The sequence below is a fragment of the Ranitomeya variabilis genome, chromosome 2, assembly GCF_051348905.1.
Source record: "Ranitomeya variabilis isolate aRanVar5 chromosome 2, aRanVar5.hap1, whole genome shotgun sequence".
Lineage (NCBI taxonomy): Eukaryota > Metazoa > Chordata > Amphibia > Anura > Dendrobatidae > Ranitomeya > Ranitomeya variabilis.
In genome coordinates this window covers 5,384,771-5,407,197 of record NC_135233.1, presented here as the reverse complement: position 1 = coordinate 5,407,197, position 22,427 = coordinate 5,384,771, and the positions used below count along the sequence as shown (strand labels likewise).

Here is a 22,427-nt window from a genome sequence, read left to right as displayed (position 1 = left end):
AGCCCTTCCTCCCGACTTCCCAGCCCTCCACCTCCAAAACCAAGTTCTCCACCATTACAGAAAATCGACTCTCCACTCTACTCTCAAGATCGCATCTCACCACCTGTGCACTTGACCCGATCCCATCCCACTTCATCCCAAACCTCACCACAGTCTTCATCCCAACCCTAACCCATCTCTTCAACATATCACTAACAACTGGTGTTTTCCCCTCAAGCTTTAAACATGCCTCCATCACACCTATCCTCAAAAAGCCCTCTCTTGACCCATCCTCTGTATCTAGCTAACGCCCTATATCACTTCTCCCCTATGCCTCCAAACTACTGGAACAACAAGTCTACCTTGAACTGTCCTCCCATCTCTCTTCTTGCTCCCTCTTCGACCGCTTACAATCTGGCTTCCGGTCACACCACTCCACTGAAACTGCCCTAACTAAGGTCACCAATGACCTCTTAACCGCCAAGAGCAAGCGGCACTACTCTGTCCTCCTCCTCCTGGACCTGTCGGCTGCCTTTGACACAGTGGACCATTCCCTATTATTACAGACCCTCTCATCCCTTGGCATCACAGACTTGGCCCTATCCTGGATCTCATCATACCCAACAGACCGGACATTCAGCGTCTCCCACTCACACACCACCTCCTCACCTCGCCCCCTATCTGTCGGTGTCCCACAGGGTTCAGTCCTAGGACCCCTGCTCTTCTCCATTTACACCTTTGGCCTGGGACAGCTCATAGAATCTCATGGCTTTCAGTATCATCTCTATGCTGATGACACACAGATCTACATCTCTGGACCAGATATCACCTCCCTACTAACCAGAATCCCTCAATGTCTGTCCACTATTTCATCCTTCTTCTCCGCTAGATTTCTGAAACTTAACATGGACAAAACAGAATTCATCATCTTTCCCCCATCTAACGTGACCCCCCCAACGAACCTATCCATTACAGTAAATGGCTGCCCACTGTCCCCAGTCTCACAAGCTCGCTGCCTCGGGGTAATCCTTGATGCTGATCTCTCCTTCAAACCACATATCCATGCCCTTTCCACTTCCTGCCGACTTCAACTCAAAAATATTTCACGAATCCGTTCATTCCTCAACCAAGAATCTGCAAAAACCCTAGTCCATGCCCTCATCATCTCCCGCCTTGACTACTGCAACCTCCTGCTCTGTGGCCTCCCCTCGAACACTCTCGCACCCCTCCAATCTATTCTAAACTCTGCTGCCGGACTAATCCACCTGTCCCCCCGCTATTCCCCGGCCTCTCCCCTCTGTTAATCCCTTCTCTGGCTCCCCATTGCCCAGAGACTCCAGTACAAAACCCTAACCATGACGTACAAAGCCATCCACAAACTGTCTCCTCCAGACATCTGTGACCTCGTCTCCTGTTACTTACCTACTCGCAACCTCCGATCCTCACAAGATCTCCTTCTCTACTCCCCTCTTATCTCCTCTTCCCACAATCGTATACAAGATTTCTCTCGCGTATCTCCTCTACTCTGGAACCCTCTACCACAAAACATCAGACTCTCGCCTACCATCAAAACCTTCAAAAAGAGCCTGAAGACCCACCTCCTCCGACAAGCCTATAACCTGCAGTAACCACCGATCGATCAAACCGCTGCATGACCAGCTCTATCCTCACCTACTGTATTCTCACCCATCCCTTGTAGATTGTGAGCCCTCGCGGGCAGGGTCCTCTCTCCTGTATCCTCACCCATCCCTTGTAGATTGTGAGCCCTCGCGGGCAGGGTCCTCTCTCATCCTGTACCAGTTATGACTTGTGTTGTTCAAGATTATTGTACTTGTTTTTATTATGTATACCCCTCCTTACATGTAAAGCGCCATGGAATAAATGGCGCTATAACAATAAATAATAATAATAATACACTGATTGATAACCATTCTACAGGCACTTCTCTCCTACCTAACCCATATCCCATATTGATGACCATTCTACAGACACTACCCTTCTCGCCAACCCATATAATACACTGAGAACCATTCTACAGACACTACCCTCCTCACTAACCCATATAAAACACTGATGACCATTCTACAGACACTACCCTCCTCGCTAACTCAAATAATACACTGATGACCATTCTACAGACACTACCCTCCTCACTAACCCATATAATACACTGATGACCATTCTACAGACACTACCCTCCTCACTAACCCATATAATACACTGATGACCATCCTACAGACACTACCCTCCTCACTAACCCATATAATACACTGATGACCATCCTACAGACACTACCCTCCTCACTAACCCATATAATACACCGATGACCATCCTACAGACACTACCCTCCTCACTAACCCATATAATACACCGATGACCATCCTACAGACACTACCCTCCTCACTAACCCATATAATACACTGATGACCATTCTACAGACACTACCTCCTCACTAACCCATATAATACACTGATGACCATTCTACAGACACTACCCCCCTCCCTAACCCATATAATACACTGATGACCATTCTACAGACACTACCCTCCTCACTAACCCATATAATACACTGATGACCATTCTACAGACACTACCCTCCTCACTAACCCATATAATACACTGATGACCATTCTACAGGCACTACCCTCCTCACTAACCCATATCCAACAATGATGACCATCCTACAGACACTACCCTCCTCACTAACCCATATAATACACTGATGACCATCCTACAGACACTACCCTCCTCCATAACCCATATAATACACTGATGACCATTCTACAGGCACTACCCTCCTCACTAACCCATATAATACCCTGATGACCATTCTACAGGCACTACCCTCCTCACTAACCCATATAATACACTGATGACCATTCTACAGGCACTACCTTCCTCAGTAACCCATATAATACACTGATGACCATTCTACAGACACTACCCTCCTCACTAACCTCTTTGCAGATCATCTCTAAATCATTAAGATTTTAAGGCGGTCGCTTGGCAACTTGGAGCTTCAACTCCCTCCATAAGTTTTCTATGGGATTAAGGTGTGTAAACTGGCTAGGCCACTCCATGACCTTAATGTTGTTCTTTTTGAGCCACCACTTTGTTACCTTGGCTGTATGTTTTGGGTCATTGTCTTGCTGGAAGACCCAGCCACAACCCATTTTTAATGTCCTGGTGGAGGTAAGGAGGTTGTCACTCAGGATTTTACGGTACATGCTCCATCCATTCTCCCATTGATGCAGTGAAGTAGTCTTGTGCTCTTTAGAGAAACATCCCCAAAACATAATGTTTTCACCTCCATGCTTGACAGTGGGGATGGTGTTCTTTGGGTCATAGGCGGCATTTCTCTAGCTCCAAACACAGCGAGTTGAGTTAATGCCAAAGAGTACAATTTTTGTCTCATCTGACCACTGCACCTTCTCCCAATCACTCACAGAATCATCCAGGTGATCATTGTTGTGTACTTAAAAACGGGGAAAAAATTCCAAGTGCGGTGAAATTGCAAAAAAAAGTTCAATCCCACACTTGTTTTTTGTTTTGCTTTTTTACTAGGTTCACTAAATGCTAAAACTGAGCTGCCATTAAAAAATTTACAATGTTTGTTTAAAAAATAAAAAAATTTGCGCCTTTTTCCGACACCCGCAGCGTCTCCATTTTTCGTGATCTGGGGTTGGGTGAGGGCTTATATTTTGCGTTCCGAGCTGACATTTTTAGTGAAAACCATTTGGTGCAGATCCGATCTTTTGATCGCCCGTTATTGCATTTTAATGCAATGTTGCGGCGACCAAAAAAAAAAGAAATTCAGGCGTTTTGACTTTTTAATCGCTACGCGATCAGGTTAATCTTTTTTTTATTGATAGATCGGGTGATTCTGAATGCAGCGATACCAAATATGTGAAGGTTTAATTTTTTTATTGTTTTATTTTGAATGAGGTGAAAGGGGGGTGATTTGAACTTTTATATTTTTTTTACTTTTTATATTTTTAAAAACAATTTGTTTTTTTTACTTTTGGCATGCTTCAATAGCCACCATGTGAGACTAGAAGCTGGCACAACTCGATCGGCTCTGCTACATAGAGGTGATGAGCAGATCACGTATATGTAGTAGAATTGCTCACCTGCTATGAGCGCCGTCCACTGGGTTGCGCAAATAGCAAACCGGCAGTGACAACCATAGAGGTCTCCAGGAAACCTCTGGTTGTTATGCCAACCCACCGGTGACCCGCGATCACGTGAAGGGGCCACCGATGGGCGGATTTCCGACTTGATGGCCGGAAGCGCGAGTTAAATGCCGCTGTTAGAGTTTGACAATGGCATTTCACGGTTTAATAGCCTCGGGTGGATGGCGAATCCACCAGTGGCTGTTCTGGGCACATGTCAGCTGTTCAAAACAGCTGACATGTAACAGGAAAGACCTGGGCTCACCGACGGAGCCCACATCAAAGAGAGGGAGTCCGACATCAGTGTAAATGTACGCCCAATGTCAGAAAGGGGTTAATGCAGGTCACGAGTTGATAAGGAGCGTCTAATTGGTCTGTAGGAGTCAGAACTCTTGGTTGGTAGGGGATCAAATACTTATTTCTCACTGCAAAATGAACATACATTTATATAATTTATACAATCTGATTTTCTGGATTTTATTTTTGAAATTCTATCTCTCAATGTTAAAATTAACCTACCCTTAAAATTATAGACTGTTCATGTCTTTGTCACTGGGCAAATGTATAAAATCAGCAAGGGATCAAATACTTATTACCCCCACTGTATGCTCCCCTCTAATCCATATCGTACCCTGATGACCATTCTGCAGACACTGCCCTCTTCTGAATCCCATATCAAAAACTGATGACCATTTTACGGATACTGCACTCTTCCCTAACCCATACCAAGCACTGATGACCATTCAACAGACACAACCCTCCTTCCAAACCCATATCCTACACTGATGACCATTCCAAAGACATTACCATCCTCCACAACCTAAAACCAACACCAACGACCTTTTTACAGACCATACCCTCCTCCCTAACTGATATCCAACATGGATGACCTTTCTATAGACACTCCCCTCCTCCCTAACTCACATCCAACACAGACAGACACTCACGCCCTCCTTAACCTATACCCTACACTGATGAGCCTCTTCTCCAAGTCATATCCTACACCTATGACTCTTCTGCAGACACTACCCTCCTCCATAGGCCATATCCAACACCATGATGACTATGAGAGGACACTACCCTCGTCTCTAAGCCATACCGCACATTGATGCCCCTTTTACGGACACTGCTGTCCTCCCTAAATCCATATCCTAAGCTGATGATTCTTCTCCAGACACTACCCTCCTGCCTAACTCATGTCGTATACTGATGACCCTTCTACAGACAATGCCCTCTTCCCTAACCCACTGTTCAACCATCTACAAACAAAAAATTCTCCTTAACCCATATCCAAAACTGATGACCTTTCTACAGACACTACCTTTCTCCCTAACCAATATAGTATGCTCAGGGCCAGCGTTAGGGGCAGGCAGACTAGGCAGCCAGTGGCCGCTGTGGGGCTGCATTATACTCTATGGGGGGGCTGAATTATACTCTGAGGGAGGGGGTCTGCTTTATAACTTATGAGGGGGGCTGCATTATACTCTATGAGGGAACTACATTATACTCTATGAGGGGGACGGCTTTATGCTCTATGAGGGGGTCTGCTTTATGCTCTATGAGGGGGGCTGCATTATACTCTATGAGGGAACTACATTATACTCTATGAATAGGGCTGCATTATACTCTATGAATAGGGCTGCATTATACTCTATGAGGGGGGCTGCAGCATTATACTCTATGAGGGCTGCAGCATTATACTCTATGGAGTGGCTACATCATACTCTATGGCAGGGGTGTCAAACTGCATTCCTCAAGGGCTGCAAACAGGTCATGTTTTCAGGATTTCCTTGTATTGCACAGGTGATCATTTAATCACCTGCACAGAATGATTCCAGCACCTTGTGCAATGAGAAGGAAATCTTGAAAACACGCATGGTTTGAGGCCCTCGAGGAATGCAGTTTGACACCCCTGCTCTATGGGGTGGTTGCACTACACTCTGAGGGGTCCTGCCTTATACTATGAGAATTTTTTAGCAGAGGAATGCTGGCACTTAATCCTTGGCTGAAGCAGCTGTATACCACCAGTCTTTTAGCAAATCACCATCAACCATCGGAATACAGATGCATGAAACCCGTTGAAGCGCATGGAGCGTGAAACGGACGTCTTTTCCTAAAGTCCACAACATTCCTCCAACTGAACCTGAATCCGCTACCACATGACTGAATAAATAAAGTTTTAATCGGAGGGTGAGTGGTACCTTTTCTTCTGTTTTAAACATTGATTATACTATAGTAGAACTGCCTTATACTTCATCAAGGACTATGGGGAGTGCATTATACTATATGTACTACATAGGACATGCATTATACTGTATAAAGTACTATGGAGAATGTATTATATTATATGAAGGACTATGGGATGCATTATACTATGGGGAGTCCAATTTACTATATGGAGGACTATGGGGTGCATTATACAATACGTTGGACTATGGGATGCATTATATGATACTGAGGACTATGGAGAGTGCATTATACTATAAGGAGGTTATGGGCTGTGCACCATAATATATGAAAGCCTATGGTGAGTGGATTATACTGTATGGGGGACTATGGGGTGTATTATACATGTAAAGCGCCATGGAATAAACGGCGCTATAATAATAAATAATAATAATAAAATATTGTATAGAGAACTATGGGGTGTACATTATACTGTATGGAGAACTATGGGGTGTGCATTATACTATATGGAGGACTATGAGGAGTGTATTATACTATATGGAGTTCTATGGGGAGTGCATCACACTATATGGAAGACTATGGGGAGTGTATTAAACTATATGAAGTACTATGAGGAGTGTATTACACTATATGGAGGACTATGGGGCGTGTATTATACTATATGGAGTGCTATGGGGCACATTATACTATATATAGGACTATGGGGAGTGTATTATACTATAAGGAGAGCTATGAGGCACATTATACTACATGGAGGACAATGGGGAGTGTATTATATTATAGGACTATGGAAAGTGCATTAGACTATATGGAGGACTATGGAGTGTGCATTATACAATATGGAGGACTATGGTGTGCATTTTACTATGTGGAAGACTATGGGGTGTATAATACTATATGGAGAACTATGGGGAGTGCATTATACTATATGGAGGACTATGGAGTGTGCATTATACTATATGGAGGACTATGGGGTGCATTTTACTATGTGGAAGACTATGGGTGTATTATACTATATGGAGGACTATGGGGAGTGTATTATACTACATGGAGGACTATGGGGTGTGCATTACAAGTGTTGAACGACTTCAATATTGTCGATCACGCTTGTCTAGCATCCTGAACTCAGTGCATGTAAATACAACCAAAATGTTTCTTTGTGATGGTGCAATATGTGAGCATTTGGGGTCCTACTTTAAACTTTTGCCCAGGCCCCACTTTGTGTAAAACCGGCCCTGAGTAAAATGATGACCCTTCTACCGACACTACCCTCCTCCCTAACCCATATGCTACATTTATGAGCTTTCTACAGGCACTACCCTACTCCCTACCCCATTTACAACACTGATGACCCACCCCTACAAAGACGGCACCATCCCCACTAACCCATGTCCAACACCAATGACCCCGCCACAGACTCTACCCTCCTTCCTAATCCATATTGTACACTGATGACCTGCCTACACACTACCGGTAATCACCTTTCTGCACAGAACTTTTTAGTACATAAAAACCCCTTTTCCCCACAGCCTTTCCATTTCGAGAGACATGATCCTTACTGTGCTCTTCTTGCCATGGCTGGACTGAGATGAGAGTAAATCCAGGGAACAATAAGGGAGGAAGACAAGACACACATGATAAGACACAGGAGTAAACTGTACATGCAGAATGTCAAAAGCAAGTGGTGCACGAGCGTGGCCAGAGCAGAGCTAAGAGCACAAGCAGAAGCCTTCCAATAGATGGCCCATCACAACCCTTCCCAGAAACAGCAGTAACATGGTGCCTTCTCTATTCCAACCGACTGTACATTCCTTGTAGTGTGATTTGTGCTTGACACTATAATAGTCAATCATGTCAGTGAACCATCTCATGACAGCTTTGTAATGGATTGTGATCATCATCATCATCTGATAGTCACATCCAGAGCTGCACTCTCAATTCTGCAGGTATTCGCTTAGCTCAGAGTTCTCACAATAGTTTCTCCTGCTTCAGACAACGCAGAGCACATCCTGCTATGGTACAAGTTAACCTATGTAAATTTCATAGATCGCAATATACTAAAAGACCATCCTTGGCCAAAATGATGGACGCCCTCATGTAAAGGACGATCACTCAGCTTTACTACTTAATAGCAAATCAAGGAATTACAAATATGACATTAACCAATATTAATAGTTGCATGAAAACTCAGTAACTAACGGGAAATTATTGTTATTCGTAAAGGTTTCTCTAGATCAAGAAAAGAATATGGAATCACTGGAATAGAAAACCCAGCGACCACTTTGCTTTCTTCACGTTAGTAATGTGTGAATTCTCAAAGGTACAGATCTCACCAATTATAAATATTCTACATCAATATGGTTCCAATTTCCTCAATGAGATGGTAACAGATGGGCTGTATTCTCTAAAGATCGGGGGAACATCAGCTTTATCCTCTAAGATAGGGATACAAGGGATACAGATTGACCCTTGCCACAATGATCCGGGACAGAATTGCCTTGTTGATGAATCGGTGACAGATCGGCTTGATCCTTGCTGATTGGGGGACATATTGGCCTTATCCTTGATCATCGGGAGACACAACAGCCTTATCCTTGATGATCGAGTGATAGAGCGGCCTTCTCCTTGATGATCTGGCGACAGATTGGCCTTATCCTTGATCAATGGATAGATCTGCCTTATCCTTGATGATCGGGGCACATATCAACCTTATCCTTGATGCTAGGAGACAGATTAGCTTAACCCTTGATGCTCGGGGACATATCGGCCTTATCTTTGATGATCGGGGACAGAACTGCCTTTTCCTCCAAAATCGGGGGACAGATCAGCCTTATCCTCGAAGATGGAGAGACAGATCGGCTTTATCCTCGAAGATTGAGGGACAGATCGGCCTTACCCTTGATGATCAGGGGACAGATCAGCCTTATCCTCAATGATCGGGGGACAGCTCAGCCTTATGGACGATGATCGAGGGACAGATCAGCCTTATCCTCCAAGATCGGGGGACAGATCAGCCTTATCCTCGATGATCGGGGGACAGATCGGCTTTATCCTCGATGATCAGGGTACAGATCAGCCTTATCCTTGATAATTGGGAGACAGATTGGCCTTATCCTGGATGATCGGGAGACAGATCGTCCTCATCCTTGATGATCGGGTGATAGAGCGGCCTTCTCCTTGATGATCTCGCAACAGATTAGCTTTATCCTTGATCTATGGATAGATCTGCCTTATCCTCGATGATCAAGGGACAGATCAACCTTATCCTTGATGCTAGGGGGACAGATTAGCTTAACCCTTGATGCTCGGTGGACATATCGGCCTTATCCTTGATGATTGGGGACAGAACTGCCTTATCCTCGAAGATCGAGGGACAGATCAGTCTTATATTCGAAGATCGAGGCACAGATCAGCTTTATCCTCAATGATCGAGGGACTGACCAGCCTTTTCCTCGAACATCGAGGGACAGATCAGCCTTATCCTCGAAGATTGAGGGATAGATCGGCCGTATCCTTGATTGGGGGATAGATCGGCCTTATCCTGGAAGATTGGGGGACAGATCAGCCTTATCCTCGATGGTTGGGAGACAAATCGGCCTTATCCTTGATGATCGGGAGACAGACTGGCCTTATCCTTGATGTTCAGGTGATAGAGCACCCTTCTCCTTGATGATCTGGCAACAGATTAGCCTTATCCTTGATTAATGGATAGATCTGTCTTATTCTTGATGATCGAGGGACAGATTAGCCTAACCCTTGATGCTCGGTGGACATATCGGCCTTATCCTCGAAGATCAAGGGACAGATCGGCCATATCCTCAATGATCGAGAAACAGCTCAGCCTTATCCTCAATGATCGAGGAACAAATCAGCCTTCTCCTTGATCGAGGGACAGATCAGCCTTAACCTTGATGATCGAGGGACAGATCAGCCTTATCCTTGATGATCGAGGGACAGATCAGCCTTATCCTTGATGATCGAGGGACAGATCAGCCTTATCCTTGATGATCGAGGGACAGATCAGCCTTATCCTTGATGATCGAGGGACAGATCGGCCTTATTCTCGATGATCGAGGGACAGATCAGCCTTATCCTCGAATATTGGGGGACAGATCTGCCTTATACTTGATGATCGAGGGACAGATTAGCCTAACCCTTGATGCTCGGTGGACATATCGGCCTCATCTTTGATGATCGGCAACAGAACTGCCTTATCCTCGAAGATCAAGGGACAGATCAGTCTTCTACTCGAAGATCAAGGAACAGATCGGCCTCATCCTCAATAATCGAGGGACAGATCAGCCTTATACTCGAAGATCGATGGACTGATCAGAATTATTCTAGAAAATCGAGGGACAGATCAGCCTTATCCTCAAAGATTGAGAGACAAATCGGCCATATCCTTGATGATTGGGGGACAGATCTTCCTTATCCTTGATGATCGGGGACATCTCAGCCTTGTCCTCGAAGATCGAGGGACAGATAGGCCTTATCCTCTAAGTTCGGGGGACAGATCGGAGTTATCCTTGATGATCAGGGGACAGCTCAGCCTTATCCTCAATAATAGAGGGACTGATCAGCCTTATCCTCGAAGATTGAGGGACAGATCGGCCATATCCTTGATGATTGGGGGGATAGATCAGCCTCATCCTGGAAGATCGGGGGACAGATCAGCCTTATCCTTGATGATCGGGGAACAGATCAGCCTTATCCTCAAAGATCGAGGGACAGATTGGCCTTATCCTGGAAGATCGGGGGACAGATCAGCTATCCTGGAAGATCGGGGGACAGATCAGCCTTATCCTCAATGATCGAGAAACAGATCAGCCTTATCCTCGAAGATTGACGAACAGATCGGCCTTATCCTTGATGCTTGGTGGTAGATGTTCCTTATCTTGATGATCAGGTGACAGATCAGCCTTATCCTTGATGATCGCGGGACAGATTGGCCTTATCCTCGAAGCTCGGGGGACAGATGGGCCTTATCCTTGATGATCAGGGGACAGCTCAGCCTTTTCCTCAATAATCGAGGGACAGATCGGCCTTATCCTTGATGAAGAAAGGGACAGCATTGCTTTTCAGGATGGAAAGTGTCATTGAGAATTTTGAAATTTCCACCATTGTGAGGCTGTCTGCTGACCGTATCAATGAGCCACTCTTCATGATCCCTTCTATTTAGCTCACTGTCTCCTGCTTTTTCTTTGGCTTTCCGGAATGTAAATCCCATTTCCTTCAGATGATTTTCAACAGATCATTCACAGACATTGGCTAATGAATCTGCCCCTCTGTCTTGCTTTACCAGGATGATCGCCTCTCTTATGCTTCGCACTTGCTGTAGACTGGGAGCCAGTGTCGTCCTCTGAGGCAAAAGAGACTCCATCATGGAGTTAAATAACATTGGAGCCATCATTTTTCTATAACCAGGTTGTGCTGGGTTTGTTCTAGAAATGGAAACTTTCATGATTCTCTCTTGATATGGAGAAACTGTCATCATTGGTAATAATTCTGTGTGTGACGATTACTGTTGATCTGGGTCATATGTGATTGGTGCGGACCCCGTCCTCTAATCTGCAGAGCTCATCATTTTGGCCAGAAGTTGTGGTGTCAATAACAGGATTTGAGCTCCAGGACTTACAGCAGCGAGGAGGAGATTGCAGCTCTGGATGGGAGTGGAGAGGACCAGACGGCCCAATGTCACTTTGGCATCCACGGGTCCAGCAGCACCTTGACACCAGCTCTACCACCTTTATATAGCATGGCGCTTACTGGGTTAGTTGCAGACGCTCCACATGATGTGGTATCACAGGGCGGTACGTGAGGGGTGGCACATGCACATCTGTCAGTGGGCAGTAACAAGAGCATGCAGCACCAGGTAGGAAGCCGACATTGCTTGTGCTCACATGATCAGAGGGCAGCGGCAGCCGAGGCGGAGAAGAGATGCCGCATTCTGATATCACAGCAGGAGTCAGTGTAAAGCCATGCATCAACAAAAAAAAAATTAGCCAGGACTCGGCCTGGACACATATGTCTGTGTAGTATGCATGTAACGGCTCCAAGTAAGGGCTCCTAATACTTCATATTATAAGCTATGATACCTTCAGCTACTTTATATCAACCCTCCCAACTCTTCCTGCAACTTTCCCATCACTGCAGATAACCCAGCCCACTCCTCCATACAACCCCACTCGTTCCACCATACAACCCCACCCATTTCTCCATACCCCACCCATTCCTCCATATAATCCCACTCGTTCCACCATATAACCCCACCCATTCGTCCATACAACCCAGCCCATTCCACCATACAACCCAGCCCATTCCACCATACAACCCCACCCATTCCGCCATACAACCCCACCCATTCAGCCATACAATCCCACCCATTCCTTCATATAACCCCACTCATTCCTCCATACAACTCTGCCCATTCCTCCATACAGTTCCACCCATATAACTCCACCCGTTCCTCCATATAACCCCACTCGGTCCTCCATATAATCCCACCCGTTTCTCCATATAATCCCACCAGTTCCTCCATACAACTCTGCCCATTCAGATAAAGTTCCACCCATTCCTCCATATAACCACAACCATTACGCCATACAACCCTGCCTATTCCTCCATACAATTCCACCCCATTCCTCCACATAACCTCACCCATTCCTCCATACAACCCTGCACATTCCTCCATACAATTCCACCCATGTAACTCCCACTCGTTCCTCCATATAATCCCACTCATTCCTCGATATAACCCCACTCGTGGCTCCATATAACCCCACTCGTGGCTCCATATAACCCCACTCGTTCCTCCATATAACCCCACTCGTTCCTCCATATAACCCTACTCGTTCCTCCATATAACCTCACTCGTTCCTCCATGTAACCCCACTCGTTCCTCCATACAACTCTGCCCATTCCTCCATATAACTCCACCCGTTCCTCCATATAACCCCACCCATTCCTCCATGCAACTCTGCCCATTCAGATAAAACTCCACCCATTCCTCCATATAACTTAAAAGTGTGTCACGCCAACCTGGGCGATCTGGGGGTAGAAGATCACTGCGTATTGTGAATCGTATAGCTTCTATTTAGCCTGTGTGTTTGGATCCCATAATAAATGAATTTGATTTCTTTTAGTGCTAAAGAGGTTATTGACCCTTTCTATGCTGGTCAGAAACATGTAGCTCAATTTCAGCTGCTTCTGCCCAGGTCGATAACACTTCCTATAAAACCTGTCCAGACCCTCTCTGTCCTGCCTGTGTAAGCTCTGCTTCCTTGGTCTTTGCTGTGCTGTAAAGGAGATCATTGTGGCTATTGGAGATTCGTCTTCTGATGCTGTGCGCTTTAGGTAAGTGTTTTGGAGAGGAGTTGTTGTGGAGGTGTTCTGTAGTAAGTGTGTGATTATCTCCTGGTCCCTGTTCCCTTTTAGTTTATTTCTCCCTGTCCCTACCCTCCTCCCTATTGTTGGTTGGTGCTTTTGTATGATAGAGGGTTTCTATTATCCCTCTTTTGTGGGGCTTGTTCACATTACATTTCTGTCCCAGACTCCATGGGTGGGGGATGGGAGAGCCAGGGATTAACAGGAGAATAGTGAGGTCAGAGACTCGGGCCTCTCTACCATCAAGAGTACCCCTGGGTCAGGGATAGTTAGGGTCTCAGTCCCAGGGATAGTTTGAGACCCCACTCCTCTACCCAAGACCATCACAGTGACAATAACCCCACCCATTCCTCCATATAACCCCACCCATTCCTCATAGCCCCGCTCCTTCCCCATATACCACACTGTCCACTCCTCCATACAACCCCACCAACTCCTCCACTCCTCCATACAACTCTGCTTATTCCTCATATAACCCCACCCGTCCCTCCATATAAGAACTTCCTCTAACCTCTCCTATGAACCTAAACCATCCACTCTCTACATCTCTCCACCTGATTCCTCTGCTCTGCCTCCTACTGATGCTTTAGAGGATTACCATGCAATTTTGACGTTTGGGAGGAAGTTTGTGCCTATTAAATATTCAGTAAGTCGAGGTTCTGACTTCTAAGAGCAGACAGATGGAGGCCATAAATCGTCCATCTCTGGCCCAAGTCAGCGTCATGCACCTCTAACTCCTCCCACTGCGAGATGATGTCATCAGCGCTTCCGCCGTGGGGGGAGTTAGGTGGTTACAGCCCACCATGCACAGGCCGGAACGTCTGATACATCAGATGTATCAATAGCCCTGGGGGAGCGATGCCAACCAGAAGCATGCCAGGAATTACCCAGTCTCTCACCATCTTGCTAATGACCACAGAGAGCTCGGACGCTCTCCTGCCCCGGCCTCATTCAGCTATGATCCTGTGAATTAAAACAAGGTCCACGGCAAGTCACGAGAAGCGGAGGGCAGCCACATACAAACCTGTCATCCTGCCCCCACGCAGGACTGACGGACACAACATTGGCCACATCTCTACTTGCTGGAGAACATAAAGGGGTTTTCCACGAGCAAAACTTCATTTTAATCAATAGATCTTGAAATAATAACAGGACCTGATAAATAAAAATGTTCTTATAATCTGCCCCTGCTGTGTACTGTGTAATGTCCGACCGTACAGGAACATGGTCTGATCCTACCACATCTCCTGGGTGGGGGGACGCAGCAGAGTATTCACACATTGCAGCATGGGGCCACAGATGATTCTTTCTGTGAGGTAAAACATTTCATGCCTGTTTTTAAACAAAGCTTTACTTGAAAGAAAGAATAATCTGTGATGCCGGCTGTAATGTCTCTGAATACTCTCCTGCTTCCTCCCCCCCGCCTTGGAGAAGTGGTATGATAAGGACACAGCAGGGACAGATTATAAGATTATCTCAGCACAGGAACATTATATAATAATAATTTCCACAATTGGATGTGATAAATATAAAGGGAAAGATAGTTAATCAGTGTCCGACAGTGATGACATCTGCTGCAGGCAATCAGTGATCGGCTCCAGCGGTCACCTGAACCACAGAAATGGCATCATCTCTGCAGAGGAGTCCGTGGATAATATATACTAAGGGAATTACTGCACAGATTAAGTATATTTAAGATATAAAAATAAATCACATTGTTTTACAAAATGTGCCCTAGAATAATATAATGAAAATCCCTTTTACAACCGAACTAAGTCCTGATAACAGCTGTGGGTTTGTTCCAATGTATCCAGTGAAGACTACACCCCATTGAGGCCTCGCTACCACCCTGTACCGCACAGAACCCTGCATCTCTGCTCCTCTGAGCCACTGATGGAAGTCTCTTCCCCTCCACAAAAGGGACACGGGCAAATGCCACAGGAGGCGAGATCTGCGTGGCGAGACGGCAATCACTGAACCTCCCCACCTGCCTCCAAAATAAACACTTCAAAGGACCCCCAAAAACGCCAGTGAGACGCCCAAACCAAGATATCGGCCCCCATAGTAAATGCCCCCATACAATACACATACCCCAAGTGGTGCGGGCACGTGCAGACCCCAGAGATACAAGATCTCCACACCTTCCTGACTGGAGAACCGGCAATGGGCATGACTGGAGTAATAACATCACCAGCAGTAATAACACGCCCCGCTAAACATAAGTGTACCGGCACTGGTCATAGAGTCTGCACCTACTGCGTCATAACTGGAGTATTAATATACCCGGCACTGGTCATAGTCACTACTGCGTCATAACTGGAGTATTAATATACCCGGCACTGGTCATAGAGTCACTACTGCTTCATAACTGGAGTATTAATATACCCGGCACTGGTCATAGAGTCTGCACCTACTGCGTCATAACTGGAGTATTAATATACCCGGCACTGGTCATAGAGTCTGCACCTACTGCGTCATAACTGGAGTATTAATATACCCGGCACTGGTCATAGAGTCACTACTGCGTCATAACTGGAGTATTAATATACCCGGCACTGGTCATAGAGTCACTACTGCGTCATAACTGGAGTATTAATATACCCGGCACTGGTCATAGTCACTACTGCTTCATAACTGGAGTATTAATATACCCGGCACTGGTCATAGAGTCACTACTGCTTCATAACTGGAGTATTAATATACCCGGCACTGGTCATAGTCACTACTGCGTCATAACTGGAGTATTAATATACCCGGCACTGGTCATAGTCACTACTGCGTCATAACTGGAGTATTAATATACCCGGCACTGGTCATAGTCACTACTGCTTCATAACTGGAGTATTAATATACCCGGCACTGGTCATAGAGTCTGCACCTACTGCGTCATAACTGGAGTATTAATATACCCGGCACTGGTCATAGAGTCTGCACCTACTGCGTCATAACTGGAGTATTAATATACCCGGCACTGGTCATAGAGTCACTACTGCGTCATAACTGGAGTATAAATATATACCCGGCACTGGTCATAGAGTCACTACTGCGTCATAACTGGAGTATTAATATACCCGGCACTGGTCATAGAGTCACTACTGCTTCATAACTGGAGTATTAATATACCCGGTACTGGTCATGGAGTCACTACTGCGTCATAACTGGAGTATTAATATACCCGGCACTGGTCAGAGTCACTACTGCTTCATACCTGGAGTATTGATATACCCGGCACTGGTCATAGAGTCACTACTGCTTCATAACTGGAGTATTAATATACCCGGCACTGGTCATAGAGTCACTACTGCTTCATAACTGGAGTATTAATATACCCGGCACTGGTCATAGAGTCACTACTGCTTCATAACTGGAGTATTAATATACCCGGCACTGGTCAGAGTCACTAATGCTTCACAACTGGAGTATTAATACACCCGGCACTGGTCATAGAGTCACTACTGCTTCATAACTGGAGTATTAATATACCCGGCACTGGTCATAGAGTCACTACTGCGTCATAACTGGAGTATTAATATACCCGGCACTGGTCATAGAGTCACTACTGCTTCATACCTGGAGTATTGATATACCCGGCACTGGTCATAGAGTCACTACTGCTTCATAACTGGAGTATTAATATACCCGGCACTGGTCATAGTCACTACTGCTTCATAACTGGAGTATTAATACACCCGGCACTGGTCATACAGTCACTACTGCGTCATAACTGGAGTATTAATATACCCGGCACTGGTCATAGAGTCACTACTGCGTCATAACTGGAGTATTAATATACCCGGCACTGGTCATAGAGTCACTACTGCTTCATACCTGGAGTATTGATATACCCGGCACTGGTCATAGTCACTACTGCTTCATAACTGGAGTATTAATATACCCGGCACTGGTCATAGTCACTACTGCTTCATAACTGGAGTATTAATACACCCGGCACTGGTCATACAGTCACTACTGCGTCATAACTGGAGTATTAATATACCCGGCACTGGTCATAGAGTCACTACTGCGTCATAACTGGAGTATTAATATACCCGGCACTGGTCATAGAGTCACTACTGCTTCATAACTGGAGTATTAATATACCCGGCACTGGTCATAGAGTCTGCACCTACTGCGTCATAACTGGAGTATTAATATACCCGGCACTGGTCATAGAGTCACTACTGCGTCATAACTGGAGTATTAATATACCCGGCACTGGTCATAATCACTACTGCTTCATAACTGGAGTATTAATATACCCGGCACTGGTCAGAGTCTGCACCTACTGCGTCATAACTGGAGTATTAATATACCCGGCACTGGTCATAGTCACTACTGCGTCATAACTGGAGTATTAATATACCCGGCACTGGTCATAGAGCCACTACTGCTTCATAACTGGAGTATTAATATACCCGGCACTGGTCATAGAGTCACTACTGCGTCATAACTGGAGTATTAATATACCCGGCACTGGTCATAGAGTCACTACTGCGTCATAACTGGAGTATTAATATACCCGGCACTGGTCATAGTCACTACTGCTTCATAACTGGAGTATTAATATACCCGGCACTGGTCATAGAGTCACTACTGCGTCATAACTGGAGTATTAATATACCCGGCACTGGTCATAGAGTCACTACTGCGTCATAACTGGAGTATTAATATACCCGGCACTGGTCATATAGTCACTACTGCGTCATAACTGGAGTATTAATATACCCGGCACTGGTCATAGAGTCACTACTGCGTCATAACTGGAGTATTAATATACCCGGCACTGGTCATAGAGTCACTACTGCTTCATAACTGGAGTATTAATATACCCGGCACTGGTCATAGAGTCACTACTGCTTCATAACTGGAGTATTAATATACCCGGCACTGGTCATAGAGTCACTACTGCTTCATAGCTGGAGTATTAATATACCCGGCACTGGTCAGAGTCTGCACCTACTGCGTCATAACTGGAGTATTAATATACCCGGCACTGGTCATAGAGTCACTACTGCGTCATAACTGGAGTATTAATATACCCGGCACTGGTCATAGAGTCACTACTGCGTCATAACTGGAGTATTAATATACCCGGCACTGGTCATAGAGTCACTACTGCGTCATAACTGGAGTATTAATATACCCGGCACTGGTCATAGAGTCACTACTGCGTCATAACTGGAGTATTAATATACCCGGCACTGGTCATAGAGTCACTACTGCGTCATAACTGGAGTATTAATATACCCGGCACTGGTCATACAGTCACTACTGCTTCATAACTGGAGTATTAATATACCCGGCACTGGTCATACAGTCACTACTGCTTCATAACTGGAGTATTAATATACCCGGCACTGGTCATAGAGTCACTACTGCTTCATAACTGGAGTATTAATATACCCGGCACTGGTCATAGAGTCTGCACCTACTGCGTCATAACTGGAGTATTAATATACCCGGCACTGGTCATAGAGTCACTACTGCGTCATAACTGGAGTATTAATATACCCGGCACTGGTCATAGAGTCACTACTGCGTCATAACTGGAGTATTAATATACCCGGCACTGGTCATAATCACTACTGCTTCATAACTGGAGTATTAATATACCCGGTACTGGTCATAGTCACTACTGCGTCATAACTGGAGTATTAATATACCCGGCACTGGTCATAGAGTCACTACTGCTTCATAGCTGGAGTATTAATATACCCGGCACTGGTCATAGTCACTACTGCTTCATAACTGGAGTATTAATATATCCGGCACTGGTCATAGAGTCTGCACCTACTGCTCCATAACTGGAGTATTAATATACCCGGCACTGGTCATAGTCACTACTGCGTCATAACTGGAGTATTAATATACCCGGCACTGGTCATAGAGCCACTACTGCTTCATAACTGGAGTATTAATATACACGGCACTGGTTATAGAGTCACTACTGCTTCATAACTGGAGTATTAATATACCCGGCACTGGTCATAGAGTCACTACTGCTTCATAGCTGGAGTATTAATATACCCGGCACTGGTCATAGAGTCTGCACCTACTGCGTCATAAATGGAGTATTAATATACCCGGCACTGGTCATAGTCACTACTGCGTCACAACTGGAGTATTAATATATCCGGCACTGGTCATAGAGTCTGCACCTACTGCGTCATAAATGGAGTATTAATATACCCGGCACTGGTCATAGTCACTACTGCGTCACAACTGGAGTATTAATATACCCGGCACTGGTCATAGAGTCTGCACCTACTGCGTCATAAATGGAGTATTAATATACCCGGCACTGGTCATAGTCACTACTGCGTCACAACTGGAGTATTAATATACCCGGCACTGGTCAGAGTCTGCACCTACTGCGTCATAACTGGAGTATTAATATACCCGGCACTGGTCATACAGTCACTACTGCGTCATAACTGGAGTATTAATATACCCGGCACTGGTCATACAGTCACTACTGCTTCATAACTGGAGTATTAATATACCCGGCACTGGTCATAGAGCCACTACTGCTTCATAACTGGAGTATTAATATACCCGGCACTGGTTATAGAGTCACTACTGCTTCATAACTGGAGTATTAATATACCCGGCACTGGTCATAGAGTCTGCACCTACTGCGTCATAAATGGAGTATTAATATACCCGGCACTGGTCATAGTCACTACTGCGTCACAACTGGAGTATTAATATATCCGGCACTGGTCATAGAGTCACTACTGCTTCATAACTGGAGTATTAATATACCCGGCACTGGTCATAGTCACTACTGCTTCATAACTGGAGTATTAATATACCCGGCACTGGTCATAGAGTCACTACTGCTTCATAACTGGAGTATTAATATACCCGGCACTGGTCATAGTCACTACTGCTTCATAACTGGAGTATTAATATACCCGGCACTGGTCATAGAGTCACTACTGCGTCATAACTGGAGTATTAATATACCCGGCACTGGTCATAGAGTCACTACTGCTTCATACCTGGAGTATTGATATACCCGGCACTGGTTATAGTCACTACTGCTTCATAACTGGAGTATTAATATACCCGGCACTGGTCATAGAGCCACTACTGCTTCATAACTGGAGTATTAATATACCCGGCACTGGTTATAGAGTCACTACTGCTTCATAACTGGAGTATTAATATACCCGGCACTGGTCATAGAGTCTGCACCTACTGCGTCATAAATGGAGTATTAATATACCCGGCACTGGTCATAGTCACTACTGCGTCACAACTGGAGTATTAATATATCCGGCACTGGTCATAGAGTCACTACTGCTTCATAACTGGAGTATTAATATACCCGGCACTGGTCATAGTCACTACTGCTTCATAACTGGAGTATTAATATACCCGGCACTGGTCATAGAGTCACTACTGCTTCATAACTGGAGTATTAATATACCCGGCACTGGTCATAGTCACTACTGCTTCATAACTGGAGTATTAATATACCCGGCACTGGTCATAGAGTCACTACTGCGTCATAACTGGAGTATTAATATACCCGGCACTGGTCATAGAGTCACTACTGCTTCATACCTGGAGTATTGATATACCCGGCACTGGTTATAGTCACTACTGCTTCATAACTGGAGTATTAATATACCCGGCACTGGTCATAGAGCCACTACTGCTTCATAACTGGAGTATTAATATACCCGGCACTGGTTATAGAGTCACTACTGCTTCATAACTGGAGTATTAATATACCCGGCACTGGTCATAGAGTCTGCACCTACTGCGTCATAAATGGAGTATTAATATACCCGGCACTGGTCATAGTCACTACTGCGTCACAACTGGAGTATTAATATATCCGGCACTGGTCATAGAGTCACTACTGCTTCATAACTGGAGTATTAATATACCCGGCACTGGTCATAGTCACTACTGCTTCATAACTGGAGTATTAATATACCCGGCACTGGTCATAGAGTCACTACTGCTTCATAACTGGAGTATTAATATACCCGGCACTGGTCATAGTCACTACTGCTTCATAACTGGAGTATTAATATACCCGGCACTGGTCATAGAGTCACTACTGCGTCATAACTGGAGTATTAATATACCCGGCACTGGTCATAGAGTCACTACTGCTTCATACCTGGAGTATTGATATACCCGGCACTGGTTATAGTCACTACTGCTTCATAACTGGAGTATTAATATACCCGGCACTGGTCATAGAGCCACTACTGCTTCATAACTGGAGTATTAATATACCCGGCACTGGTTATAGAGTCACTACTGCTTCATAACTGGAGTATTAATATACCCGGCACTGGTCATAGAGTCTGCACCTACTGCGTCATAAATGGAGTATTAATATACCCGGCACTGGTCATAGTCACTACTGCGTCACAACTGGAGTATTAATATATCCGGCACTGGTCATAGAGTCACTACTGCTTCATAACTGGAGTATTAATATACCCGGCACTGGTCATAGTCACTACTGCTTCATAACTGGAGTATTAATATACCCGGCACTGGTCATAGAGTCACTACTGCTTCATAACTGGAGTATTAATATACCCGGCACTGGTCATAGTCACTACTGCTTCATAACTGGAGTATTAATATACCCGGCACTGGTCATAGAGTCACTACTGCGTCATAACTGGAGTATTAATATACCCGGCACTGGTCATAGAGTCACTACTGCTTCAT

The 22,427-nt window shown here is 45.2% G+C and overlaps 1 protein-coding gene across 2 annotated transcripts in view; it reads right to left on the bottom strand.

Moving 5' to 3' along the window:
- Positions 1 to 22,427, bottom strand: part of TTBK1 (tau tubulin kinase 1) — a 195,339-nt gene that overhangs the window by 74,744 nt on the left and 98,168 nt on the right. Inside the window, exons 2-3 of one of the 2 annotated variants that reach the window (XM_077281873.1) lie at positions 14,621 to 14,684; positions 7,898 to 7,921 (exon numbers count right to left, since the gene is read on the bottom strand). The exons of the other annotated variant lie outside the window; for it this stretch is intronic. Of the exons in view, the coding sequence (XP_077137988.1) occupies positions 7,898 to 7,921; positions 14,621 to 14,623 (27 nt within the window). The 5' untranslated portion in view covers positions 14,624 to 14,684. The remainder of the gene's footprint in view (positions 1 to 7,897; positions 7,922 to 14,620; positions 14,685 to 22,427) is intronic. 2 annotated transcript variants of the gene reach the window in all.